Source organism: Vanessa cardui, chromosome 5 (genome assembly GCF_905220365.1).
Source record: "Vanessa cardui chromosome 5, ilVanCard2.1, whole genome shotgun sequence".
Lineage (NCBI taxonomy): Eukaryota > Metazoa > Arthropoda > Insecta > Lepidoptera > Nymphalidae > Vanessa > Vanessa cardui.
In genome coordinates, this window is record NC_061127.1 from 15,663,536 (window position 1) to 15,677,591 (window position 14,056).

At 37.7% G+C, this 14,056-nt stretch overlaps 2 protein-coding genes across 2 annotated transcripts; one reads left to right on the forward strand and one right to left on the reverse strand.

Annotated features, from left to right (window-relative positions):
• Positions 1 to 411: 411 nt before the first annotated feature.
• On the reverse strand, positions 412 to 7,251 carry LOC124529856 (DNA polymerase nu-like). Its single transcript, XM_047103786.1, is given in 11 exon segments — positions 412 to 539; positions 905 to 1,054; positions 1,136 to 1,309; positions 1,653 to 1,807; positions 1,876 to 2,008; positions 2,408 to 2,556; positions 3,099 to 3,229; positions 4,168 to 4,409; positions 4,878 to 5,112; positions 5,208 to 5,331; positions 6,239 to 7,251. Coding segments are annotated over 11 exon segments (2,634 nt in total).
• A 765-nt stretch (positions 7,252 to 8,016) lies between these two features.
• LOC124529756 (vacuolar protein sorting-associated protein 41 homolog) lies at positions 8,017 to 12,093 on the forward strand. The gene is made up of 2 exons (XM_047103662.1): positions 8,017 to 8,591; positions 9,706 to 12,093. Exons 1-2 carry the CDS (start codon positions 8,156 to 8,158, stop codon positions 11,790 to 11,792), a joined length of 2,523 nt encoding a protein of 840 aa, XP_046959618.1. The 5' UTR covers positions 8,017 to 8,155; the 3' UTR covers positions 11,793 to 12,093.
• The last annotated feature ends 1,963 nt before the right edge of the window (positions 12,094 to 14,056 follow it).

Here is a 14,056-nt window from a genome sequence, read left to right on the forward strand (position 1 = left end):
AACTTGCGAGCGAGGCGATCCGGAGTTGATGTAATAAGCGTATACCCATAGAAATCCATACAAACAACCGCACTAGTTGAGGCGGTGAGGGTCGGGTGCCGGGTGGCTCTAATGAGCTATGACCTTTAATCTTCACAGGTGTGGATCTTAAACCATCCACTGCTTATGAGAAGGGTCCCCAAAAGTAGTAGAGACTAGGTCAGCAGTAAGTATTTCTATGTGTATCGTCTCAATTTGACGACATAAAACCTAAATACCTAGTCTATTCCACGAGTCGAACTCCCAGGAAACAAAATACTTGCACCGAAGCCGACTCTAACAAATGTTTCGGTGTATTTTAGCGGAATAGACTTATAAAATAGATCAACTACAAAAATATTTGACTAATACCTAATAATAACCATGTAGGTGCTATACAATCTCCTTCGGAACGAATTCTTCCATTTCCCCCCAACTCTTCCCGCGATACATCGCCACGGGTAGGGCGACGTCCATGCCGCATTCTCGACCGCAATTTTCCATCGTCGTTTTGATAATGGCTGGAATAATACGGCTCCGTGCGGTCGGCGGCGGAAAAACATCGATAAAGTTGCAACGGAGGATCGATCGATGTTATCAACACATTAAAACATAAAATCAAGCTCGATGACGTACTGGCAGTTCTTATAGCGTCAATGTCTATGGGCGATGGTAGTGACTTACCGTCAGTATATTAAACTACTCTAGACTATTAATTACTCTTCCGCCGTGCCAATAATTATATCCTCTCAATTCTATCCCCAAAAACCGGTAATTTAATTCTGTGTCAATTTTAAATGTCAATCTTTGCAGTTGGTACTCTATCGGTAGAAATTGTGTAACATTAAAATGATCCATGGCCCTCTCATACGCAGTATAACCTCACCGGCAGCTCTGTCCAGGTGTTCCTCCAGCACTTCCCAAACGAGCTCGTCGTGTATTTGCAGGATCAGATGGCCATCAATCGGTGGATCTGCATTTCTCAACTTGTCCATAGTTAGGATCATCGCTGTTTTGCACAAGTCAGCTGCCGTACCTGAAGGATCGTTAGAAAGGGAACATATAGAGGAATCCCTGAAATCTCCTTTTGATCTAATGAGAAATGTGTGATATGAACCTTGAATGATAAAGTTGACGGCCTGTCGTTCCGCGTGCGACTTGTCTGCGAAGTTGGAGCTGCTGATGTCGCGGAAGGTCCGCGCCCGCCCGCTCGCGAGCGCCAGGCGGCCGTCGCGCTTCTCGCACTCCGTCACTATCGACTTACTAAAATTTTTGAGCGATGGGAATGTACCTGTTAAAAATAAGAGTGTTTTTCGCTTGGCAGCAAATATTGATGTCCGAAAATCCACAACAGCGCGATTTCTTAGACATTTTCTGCCTCGCACAACCACTCTGTGGAACCAGCTTTCGCCGGCGGTTTTTCCGAACCGATACGACATGGGAACCTTCAAGAAAAGAGCGTACTCCTTTCTTAAAGGCCGGCAACGCACCTGCAAGTCCCCTGGTGTTGCAGATGTCCATAGGCGGTGGTAGTCACTTTCCATCAGGTGAGCCTCCTGCTCGTTTGCCACCTATTCCATAAAAAAAAAAAAAATGTATCCTAGAGACCGGTCACATACTCTCGCTCACTCAACTGTTAAAACTGGTCACAATGGAGAGCGCGCGCTCGTAGTCCACGTCGAGGATCTCCATGAGCTTCCGGGCGCCGGCGCCGTACACGCTCGCGTACACGAGCCGCTTGGTGCGCTCGCGCAGCTCGGCCGACACCGCCGCCGGCGCCTCGCGAGACCTGCCGGACCGGGAAGTCAGTGAGCCCCCCCCCCCCCTCGCAGTGCCTCGGGTCGGGGCGCGGCTCACCACAGCTGCGCGAGGGTCGCGAACAGGTCGGGCTGCGCGAGCGCGCGGCGCAGGCGCTCGTCGTGCGCGCGGCGCGCCAGCACGCGGCACTCCACGTGGCGGAAGTCCGCCGCCAGCAGCGCCCGCCCCGCGCGCGCCCGCACCGCGCGCCGCAGACACACGCGCCGCCGCGCTGCGGACGAGGCGCGCCCTCAGGTTAGCCTTCGGTCTAAAGCGAGCGGGGGGGACTGGAGTCACTACCCACAGGAAACAAAGTGGATTTTTTTTGACAGTGCGATAGCAGGACCACCGTCCTCTCTTGATCGTCTCGAGTAGTCTCAAGTCCCCCTCGACCATTGCAGAGGTCGAAGTCGGTGAGGAGGATATCATCACCCACATCACAAAAAGCTTCCCTAATCCGCATCAAAATACGATACATAATAAAAGGGCACACAGTAACAAGGATAACTTGTTATAAAGCGATATTTAAAAACATTGCCATGGTATGTCCGAGCTCGGTAACATCATCCCGGTAAGCCGTTACCTTTAACGACAAACCTGATGACTGACTAGAATTTGTTACTTTTCTCACCATCGTCTCCATCCGTCGGAAACAAGACGAGGTTGAAAGGTTTCTTGGGAATGGCCTGGAGATTAGGATTGTTGGCCGCTATACGACCCGTCGCTGCTGCAGTTTGATTCCTGCACAGGTCAAACTAAATAATCGAAAGTCACAATTTTAGAAATTAAGATCCAACAACCATAGTTAGTATTAGTATTTAAGTTTATTGTACAACGGTTAAAAAAATGAGCGAGCCAATGTAACAATAGGTACAAAGGACAATATTTTAGCTTCCAACATTGATAACACTGATGATAAGAGGAATGGTCCATATTTCTTACATTGACATCTATAGGCAATGTAGATCACAATCAAGTGATCCATGCGCTAGTCCACGTACACAACAATATTTTAAAAAGCTTTAATCCAATAAATAGTAATAACATGTAAAACACGTTTAGTAATTCAGTAATTTATACAACAATTTAACGCGATGGTTTAATTGATTTCTCATGCACTATACCCTCAATAGTCCATGGTGGATTTTCCAATTAAAACACAATTAAATGATTCATAATCAAGGTATTTTTTGCTACATAGTTCCGCCAATTACGTAGACAGTTCTGTAAAGAATCAGTTGAATAATGTTCAAAGTATATTTAAATATTAATTAAATTAGAACCAAGTGGGCTTGACGACTCCATCTCTGACGTGCTGGGCGATACCCACTAGGAAGGTCGCGTGTGCCTTGTGCAGGTGCCTGTACTCTAGAATCAACTTCGGAAGCGGATGCACCGTTGTCAAGCTGCGAAGCTGAAACAGAGATCGATCAAGGGCCTCTTAAGTGATTTCCACTTAACTATTGCCTACTGCTTCGCTCGCGGGTTAGAGGTTGGGCAAAACGTTTTAGCAGACTGAAAATTAGTCTGTGTCCATCCATGGAGATCAAGCTTCATAACAAATTACACCAAAATCGATAAAGTGGCCAGGCCATGGCAGAGAATATAATAAATTTACCATTCTCAAAATTTAAAAAGATTATTAAGACTAAATTAATAAATAAATCATATTATTCATTAAAAGAGTACTTTTTAGAAAGAAACGCCTGGAGATAGGCTCGTGTTCCATCATGGGACACTAATTACTGTAAATTGCACATTTACAACAGCATTGTAAATCTGTTTATTTAAAAAGAGCAACTATCCGAGTTTCTTGCCGTTTCTTCTCGCTAGACGCTGCTTTCCGAAACGGTGGTAGTATTTAATTGTTGACGATTCAAAAACGCTTCTTTGTGAAGTTTACTTGAATAAATTGATTTGACGACCTCCATGGTCGAGTGGTGTGTATACCGGTTTTCAAGGGTACGCCACTCCGAGGTCCCGAGCTCGATTCCCGGCCGAGTCAATATAGATTACCATTAGTTTTCTATGTTGGGTGTTTGTGGTACCGTTGTTACTTCTGATTTCCATAACACAAGTGCTTCAACTACTTACATTGGAATCAGAGTAATGTATGTGATGTTGTCTCATAATTAAAAAAAAAAAATCATTTGATTTGACAGGCAATGGAGACGAACACTCCAAAGACTCGGTGTGTTCGTCTCGTCAGCACTGGGGCACTGTGAGCGTGAAGGGATATCGACTAGACATTCTGCCCCCTCAAACTACCACGCCCGCACTATTACACCTCTGTTGTGTCCGGCTAATCTCTGAGCAACAATAGTTTGTGTTCATTTCCAGTTGATCATTCACCATGGCTTCCGCCGTAGACTTGGCCCCCCTGGAGATCGTCTCCCGTATCTTCACATTGGACTTCGTGTCTAGCTTCAGCTCGTCGTAGAGGATGGTCCGCACTTGCAGCGACGAATTGATCTGGAAAGTCTTCCCGGCGGCCTTGTAGCAATCGCTTTCTATTTCCTTCATGCGGATCATCAAAATGTTTTCCATTGACTTCAGCTCGTCCACATCCACGGCCACGCCGAGATGTTGCATATCTATATATGGGATAATATATATAGAAATAGACTAATTGTTGTGTGTGCGATATGTTGACCCTAAAATAATCCTATAATAACTCCAAGAATGTAATTACTATTAACAGGAAGGTTTTTTAATAGAATTAAAACTACATAAATACTTTTTTACATTTACTTGGTGGTAGGGCTTTGTGCAAGCCCGTCTGGGTAGGTACCACCCACTCATCAGTTATTCTACCGACAAACAACAGTACTCAGTATTGTTGTGTTCCGGTTTGAAGGGTGAGTGAGTCAGCGTAACTACAGGCACAAGGAACATCTTAGTTCCCAAGGTTGGTGGCACATTAACGATGTAAGGAATAGTTAATATTTCTTACAGCGTCATTGTCTATGGGTAATGGTGACCACTTATGGTGGTGCTCGTCCGCCAACATATACCATAAAAACAAAACAAAAACAAAAAAACAAAAACAAATATTTTATAACCAGCAACTATCAGCAGTATCTTCATTTCAATGTCCTCAAAAACCTTCCAAAGACCGTTTTCTATCAGCATATCTCTTAATTTGACCGAGCTCTCCTTTAGCAGGGTAAGGTACCAGGCGGCCTTTTGCAAAGAGCAGTCAGTAGCGATCGTGAAACTTGGTACGAAGTCTAGAAGTTTCTGCACGTCAGAGAAGTGTTCTGGTGGATTGTCAGGATTTAGCAGATCCGACCCAATCTGCCGCACATTGAGAAACATTTTTGAACATCACATGAACGAAAACAGGTGAATAATTATATGATTTAGTTATTTTGATATTTAATACACGGTACCTTCACGTCTATAACATTTAAAGCCGTGAATGAGAGCTTAAATTGACTCTTCAGATATATAATCAACTCTTTGGCTTCGTAACAAATTAGCACATTGTTTGAAAATATTTTTCGCAATGTTTCACTGAAAAATCGAACCAATTTTAAGTTAGTAGTAAATTGGTAATGTTCTCCTGGTCGAATTCTATTCTTTCACGTTAGTCTAACAGATCAAACGAGTTTGCATTCACACAAGATTTTATAATTTCCAACACAGGGGTACCTTTAATTTCCTCACACAGTTCGCATAGGTACTGGAATTTCTGAAGATACGATAACACGTGACCACAACAACACTCGGTCAGGAAGGCAAATAAAAATTAAAGAAACTGCCTTACGTGCAACCATTTATGTATCCTTGTAAATAATAGAATATATCATCTACATAGAGCAGGATTCCTTCAGAAACGCAATTGACGTCTGTGTGCTGGCTGTTCAGTTGATTGTATCCGTTACTGTACAGAAGTTATACAACTTAGTACTGAGTTACTTAGTAAGGAATATTATTGACACTACCGACAAAACCAAACTACACATCCCATTTTACTAGCGGCTACCATAGTCACTTTTTACCTTTGGATTTCAAGCATATTCATTATTTAAAATACACATCAATATGTAAATCATATAAAAAAATAAAACATTTTCAGACACGATCTCAGAAACCTTGAATAAAATTCATTGATTGAATGAGTCAAGACCGTTCATTTCGGCAAAAACTATAAAAAGGATAGGCTACTTCAATAAAATATATGATTAATATGGGTAATGAGTTTCTGTAGGGTTACTATTGGTGACGAGGGGATCAGACAACATTGAAAATGAACAGAAGCAAAATTGACACTAAGATGCAATTTAAAAGACTGTTCCGAACAGCCAGACGAGCTAGATTGCGTTAGCTAAGTACGGGTGAGAGACAACATTACAGTACCAATTGATAAAATGGTTGAAATTTGTAAATATCATGTAAATACTGTTAACTGTAATCATACCTATACATTAATATTGTAACAATTTCACAATTGCTTATAGAATCTAATGCACTTCTATGTTCTGTGAAATTGTTGTCATTTACGAGAATTACATTGTATGTTAGATCTTTAACCGGCAACTGTGATTTAATTGGCGCGACGAACTTTGCAACCTTTTTATCCTTCTTTGCCTTTGAATTTTTGCAATTTATAAGTTTTTCTTTCTCGTTATTGCTCTCGGCATCACAGTTTTCTACTTTATTAACATCAGTTTCTTTGATTGGTTTCTTAAATTTCATTATTCCGTCCTTATTAGCCAATCGCGCTTGTACAACCTTTTTGTTACTTTTGTGTTTGATAACTGCCTCGTTTGAATATTTGTCTTTGTTTGGTGACGTTTCAATGCCAATTCTCGCTTTAAGTGTGTTACAATCACTTTCATTGCCATCTTGGTCGAGGGTTTCCGGTTCCACTCTATTATTTGGATCGACACAATTGAGCCAATTTTTGACGGTAGTCTTATATTTTTCTTTTCGAAATATATTTTTAGTAGTCGGCTTATTTTGTTCACTTGTTTTTGTTTTCTTTGTCAACGACTCTACGACTTTAGTTTTATTTTTACGTTTCCTTTCAGTATCACAAATTTCTACGTGATCTAATTCTTGTTGTATCTTACTTTTATTTGAAGGACATTCAATATAAGGAGGATTTAAATTATTCTTTTGCATAGTATCATTGGTATCGTTATCTGAGTCATAGATTTCCTTAAAGATTTCGCTATCGAACATATCATTCCACGGAATAGCTTTAGCTGGCTCAATTTTCTCGTTATGTAATTCATTGGCTTGATTTGAACACTGATATGGAGATGCTAACTCTAAGGTATTATCAGATGTTGTTGAAATAATATATTCACTGATTTCATTTCTTACATTCATGTCTTTATTAAAATCGGATGTTGTTAATAAATCCAGTGATGTCGCTACTGGAATATTATTGTTACCTTCATTTGTAATTGTATTTTCTACATTCATTGTTAAGGGTGTTACATATCCATTAGACTCATTAAATCTGAAAAATGTAGTAAATTTATTGCAAAGTTTGAATTTCATTTCATTATATGTAGATAAGAAACAACTTTACATAATTTATTATTTATAGCACTTACTTTAGTAATCTTTTATTTTGTGAGTGAAACTGTTTTGATTGATTCAAATGGTTTTTCTTATTTTGACTTTCTAAAATAAATCAAAATGTACTTTTAAATAAGTCAAGAATTTAGAAATTTACGTATGAGAAAATATAAAACATGGGTAAAGTGAAATACCATTGAGTTGCATCAATGTGGTCATAACTTTTAAACCAAATGTAGACAAGTGTTTTTCACATTTTTGAAGTAATAGTAATTGGTTTGAATTAAGTTTGTTATTTTTTTCCATTGCACGTTATTTTTCCTAAGTATTAATATGATATCGCTTACGCTTAGTCACAAGAAAGAAACTTTTCAAGAAATCAAAGATATACCTTTTTTTAAATCTTGGCGCCATTTTTATTAAATTGTACAAGGTATTTAGGTATATGCTTAGTTTCATAAAATTAAAGTATTTATTTTATATGTCATACTAACTTTGGCTTAAGAGCAATTGGGTGCAATAAATGTTATTAGAAATGTTTCACCAATCTTGGATTTTAACATTATTATTATAATATATTATTTGAAATAGCAATATTAACAATCTATTAATCAAGAAGTTAGTTCTTAGGTTGTAAGTTTGTAACACTATTTTAAACGTCAATAGTCAATACTCAATGTCAGTCAATATGAATAAGAAAACATCGAAACAATAGAGCAAAGGAAAATTATATATTTTAATTTCCTTGTTATTCACAACACTCAGCAGCTCCTAACGAGTATGTGATTTTATTACATGTGTTATAATGGCCATAAATTCAGGGAGCTGCGATAGTTTAAATCGAAAAATGGAACCCAAACTTAAATATTATCGAATGGGTAATGACGTTCAAAATATTCTCTTGAAAGACGCTGTAAGCTGTATTTGCGTTCATACGAAGTTTATTTGCCTTGGAACTCAGTGGGGAGTAATACACTTACTAGATCACGAAGGTAATACAGTGCCTATATCTCAAGACAACAATCAAAAGGATTTGCAAGCTCATGCTATCGCAGTGAACAAAATATCAGTGGACGTGAATGGAGACTACATCGCCAGCTGCTCAGACGACGGCAAAGTGCTGGTGTATGGTCTGTACACTGACGACAATACTCATAATTTAACTTTGGGAAGAGTTGTGAAGTCTGTTGCTTTGGATCCTTGTTATTTTAAATCTGGTTCAGGAAGGAGATTTCTTACAGGTTTATATCATATTACTTTAATAATTGCTTATATATTAATCAAATATTAAAACATAAAATTAAGTAAGTCAAGTCATCAAGTTGCTTCAATATTCTTTCTATCCATATCAAGTTGTATACAAATGACTCAATTAACATTTTGTGATTGTTATGAATTTCACTACAAATGTATAAAGTTCTTGCTAAAAAAGATCTTGCTGTAAGTACTGTGTCAATAAAAATTATATAAAATATAAACAATAAATGTTCAGTAATTTATAATTTTTAAATAGTTGTCCAAATATAATATCAATGAAACGGGGAAGCCAACTCACATTGTTGTTATTTTTAAATATGATTATTTTAATTTAAATGCTCATTGTTATATTATAAAATAATGACATAGATTTATTTGAATAATTAAATTATTTTGATTTCCTAGTAATGATAAATGAATGAATGTTTTACAAATGAGGACTGACTTAATGGTAGGGCTTGTTATGTTGATTGTAAATTTTTCTTATGGTGTATGTCTAGGTAGTCATGACCACTAATGGTGATTAGTGGTGACCCTCATGTTCATCTTTAAAACAATTTTACATTTAATAATAATATTTTTTTGATGAATAGACTCAGTAAATGCCTTATAGTTTTTTAAGACTTCATCAATCCTAAAAATGCTGCATATAATAGTCTTGTGCATCTGCAACTTTAAAATTAGTAGAAACAAAACAAACACAATCATTTTATTGAAATATTATTTAGATATGCAATCTGATAGTTTACAATAGACTGTATGATATATGATATCCATTTACTGACCACAAAAGCCAACAGACTGACATTTTTTGCTAGCCTGAGCCTTGTAGCATATATATTTGATCTATTTATATTCAATGTATATTATTTGATACTGTATTCAACTAAATGTCACATCATATTTTCATCAGTAGTTGCTATTTCTTTGATCCTTAATTAGGATACCTAAATTTGTTTACTTTGGATAGAAAAAAATTGTTCTGTATGTACATATTCATTATGTATATGTCAAGTTCAAATATATACATTTATACTATAACAAATGTGTTAACTGAGTCAATGAAATTAAACTTATAAAACTATTATTTTATTACAGGTGACAACAAGTTGACACTGTATGAGAAAACTTTTCTAAACCGCCTACGTAGCACAGTTCTATGTGAGTGTGAGGGCTATGTGCAGGCAATAGCATGGCATGATCGATTCGTAGCCTGGGCCAGCGAGGTCGGCGTGCGAGTGTACGACCTTGTCGCGAGATGTTCTCTAGGTCTCATCCAATGGGAGAAAAATCCCAACCGATCCATTGAAGATTTCCGCTGTAATCTTCTTTGGTCGGCCCCTAAAACTCTAATGATTGGATGGGTCGATACGATTCGAATATGTGTTATACGCAAGAGAAGTCAAATCGAACTACAAACGCGCGATGTTACGGAATACCTCATCGACCCAGTACACACGTTTCAAACTGATTCCTACATCAGTGGCTTAGGGCCACTCGATGATCAACTTGTAATCCTCGGTGTTCCGAAAGAAAATGATCCTGAAACCGAAAAATCTCAAAGACCTGTGCTCTCGGTAGCTGAATACAAAGACTGTGAATTCTGTGAAATCGCTAGTGACAGTCTCACCATTCGGGGCTACGAGGAATATAATTGTAATGACTATTATTTGGATATGCTCATTGAAGAGAACAGATTCTTCATAGTATCGCCTAAAGACATAGTCATCGCCAGTCCGTACGACATTGATGATAGAGTCAACTGGCTAACTGAGAATGGAAGGTTTGAAAAGGCGATGTCTGTCCTTGAAGAAGTTGGTGGAAAAACATCGAAACATTCCGTAGTTACCGTTGGAGTCCAATATTTAGATCATTTGATATCGGAACACCTATTTGAAGAGGCGGCAATTCTTTGTGCGAGAATATGTAAAAATGATAAAGTTTTGTGGGAAAATCAGATTCTGAAATTCGCCGAGGTCAATCAGTTGCGCGCTATCAGTTCTTACGTTCCTAGGATTCCAGAACAAGCTTTAAGTTCTCATATATATGAACTTATTTTCTATGAATACCTTAAAGTCGACCCAAATGGGTTCCTAAAACTGGTTCAGGAGTGGAACCCTGCTTTGTATAAGACATGTATAATTGTCAAGGAAGTTTTAGAACACTTACTGACAACTGAAGTTGACAAAAATATATATTTAGAGGCCTTAGCGTTGCTGTATTGCTACCAAAAGAAGTACGATAAAGCTCTGACTACGTACTTAAAATTACAGCACAAAGACGTGTTTACATTAATCACGAAACATAACATGTACTCGGTTATATATGACAAAATATTTGATCTGATGAACCTCGACTGTGATAAAGCAATATCTGTATTGTTGCAAGATAAGACCAAAGTTCCTTATGAAGTCGTCGAAAAACAACTCGAAAATAACGATGAATACTTATTTAAATACCTCGATGCCTACAGCAAAGTGGAACCGAACGGACGATACCATGGCAAACTTGTTACACTCTACGCAAAATACGCTCGCAATAAACTATTACCCTTCCTGAAATGTAGCGATAACTATCCCATACAAGAAGCCCTAGATGTATGCCAAAACAACAAATTTTACCCAGAAATGGTTTTCCTACTCGGCCGTATTGGCAACACCAGGGAAGCTTTGCAAATTATTATAGAAAAACTGAATGATATTAACCAAGCCATTAACTTCTGCCAAGAACACAATGATAAAGAATTATGGACAGATCTCATCATGCATACAGTTGGCAAGCCGGAATGTGTTACTTTGCTTCTTAAGAGAATAGGAAATTACGTGGATCCGAGAATGCTCATAGAAAATATACAATCTGGATGCGAAATAAAAGACTTGAAGGATTCGCTGGCGAAAATGATGTGCGATTACCATTTACAGATGTCTGTGCAAGAAGCTTGCAAGGTTATCACTCTAAGGAATTACTTCGACTTGCACGAGAAACTGATCATCAATCAGCAAAGAGGAATATCAGTGACGGATGAATTTCTGTGCAGTGTGTGCCAAGGACGCATTATAATAAGGGATCTCTCCAACGCCTCGGACTTAATAGTGTACAATTGCCGCCATTCGTTTCACATAGAGTGCCTGCCAGACGGAGTGGAGTGCGATCATTGTAGTGTTTGTAGTGCCGTTAAAATGTGACCCGCTCAAATGTAACCAATAGATAGGACAGTGTATATTAAATTTAATAGTATTCGTATAAATTGTGTACCTTATCATAATAATGTCAATGTTAATCATAAAATTTAGTTTATTTATATAAATAATGTTATCACATAATAATAATTATGGTGCTTTTATAATGAGGTTGCGTGAATATTTTTCCTCGTGTAACTGAGTCGCATTAACATTCATTAAAATCTACAGATTGGTAAAATGCTAAACGAAAAACCTATAACCTTTTTTGTGTTATTATTTTAAAGACATAAAAGCTTACTGTTTTCCTTCGTATTTTTTTTGCTTCTCTTATTAATATTTCATCTTGTTTGGACCTAACCCTTTTTAATTTCTCATAAAAGTCAGTCGTAAGTTTCTCTGCCAAGACTTTTATATGATATATGTAGGTAGGTTGAAGTAATATTAACCATTCATTACCTCGCCCATGCGCCACCAACCTTGGCAACTGAGGGTTTGTGCTACACTAGCTCACTCGCCCTTCAAACCGGAACAACAAATCTGATTACTACTGTTTGGCGGTAGTAATCAAATGAGCTGGTTTTACCTACCCAGACAGACTTAGCCTTAAACAAAGGCAATTAAAAAACATACAAACTTACAAATAGTCGTTTTTGATATCCTATCTTTATTTTTCGAAATCCCTGCAATTTTTCTCTTTACTCTGCTAAATAATGCTTATTCTTTTCACACTAGTCAAGACAATCGTTAAACTCATTACCGTAATGATTATTCGTATCGTCACTCATTATAGACCGCGATTATATTTTTAATAATTTATTTGACTCGTACTCGAAACGTTTTTATCTTATCTCTTGTGAACATTTATCCCTTTTTTTTCAGTACACCAAATTTCTTCCTCTGTCCATAATCATGTCGTGTTACGTACCTCATTATCACACCAATTTAATAGGGTATTCTACGGTGTTTAAAATAGTACCTCAAAATGTTGTATGTCATCAAAAAAAGGCACAAAAAAATATTTTGGCAAAATAAATACAATTTCTTGCCAGAAAATGAAATTAAAATTCAAACCTTTTTATTACCGCAAAAAACGCTGTCAGACATTTTGGTGACGTCACACCAATATAAATAACAGTCTATATTCATAAATACGACTGGCATTCTGCTTTTACAAATCCGGTTTGCATATTAATAAATAAATACGTACAAATAAATTTAATGTTAATAAATCCTTAAAGTTAAAGCTGATAGATATAGTTTAGCTGTTAATAACTTAATACTGAACTGACCGTATTTGCCGCTTTTACGTCACACCATGGCGGCTCGTTATTATCAACTTTAATAATTTATTTTTCACCACCGAAAGTACCCTATTATCTTGTCTTCTTGGACTCGCCCCATCCATTGCATCAAACCAGAAGAATTACATTGACTACACTGTACCGGCCAGCCGACTGCCTGACGCTGTAATTCGTTTAAAACTTCCCTGCAGCATATCTGTTTTTAATACCTTACATAATGTAAGTATAATATCTTATTCAGTTGCTTAATAAAGTATCCTTAGTCAACTTCTCCGTCAATGTTCCAAGGAGATGATGTCATGCAGGGGGACATCCTATTCTCATCTATTTTTAGTGGATAAGTGATAATCAATTTATACACCAACCACCAAAAAAAAGCACAAAAGTCAAGTTAATTACTTGAAACCAAAAAAAATTGGTGATTTTATAACTGAAGTAGCAACCTACGCGACTGGACTAGTCGCGTAGGTATTTCGAATGACCGATAGCCGATGAAGCATACGAGTTCTAAATGAAAACGAGGATTAAAAAACACAGCGTCTTCTATGCAGGTTGATTGAAACGATGAATAAGTTTTTGGTACCCGACTGAATAAAAGTAAGTCGAAGATCTGAGAGCTTTATCCAACAGTAGGCTACGATTAACTGATTTATCATTTTTTTTTATGCAATAGGTTGGGGGACGAGCATATGGGCCACGTGATGGTAAGTGGTCACCATCACCCATAGACAATGAAGATCTAAGACATATTAACTATTCCTTACATCATCAATGCGCCACCAACCTTGGGAACTAAGATGCTATATCCCTTGTGCCTGTAGTTACACTGGCTCACTCACCCTTTCAAACCGGAACACAACACTACTGCGTAATTTTGTTTAGCGATAGAATATCTGATGAGTGGGTGGTACCTACCCAGGCGAGCCCTACCATCAAGTAAATATCATCTCAGTAATATTGCATGCA

What these genes read in the sequence shown, in the direction of transcription:
- LOC124529756 (XM_047103662.1), top strand. Translation starts at nt 8,156, where the DNA reads ATGGCCATAAATTCAGGGAGCTGCGATAGTTTAAATCGAAAAATGGAA. An exon ending in AGGAAGGAGATTTCTTACAG is followed by an intron (nt 8,592 to 9,705) that starts GTTTATATCATA and finishes ATTTTATTACAG; the next exon opens with GTGACAACAAGTTGACACTG.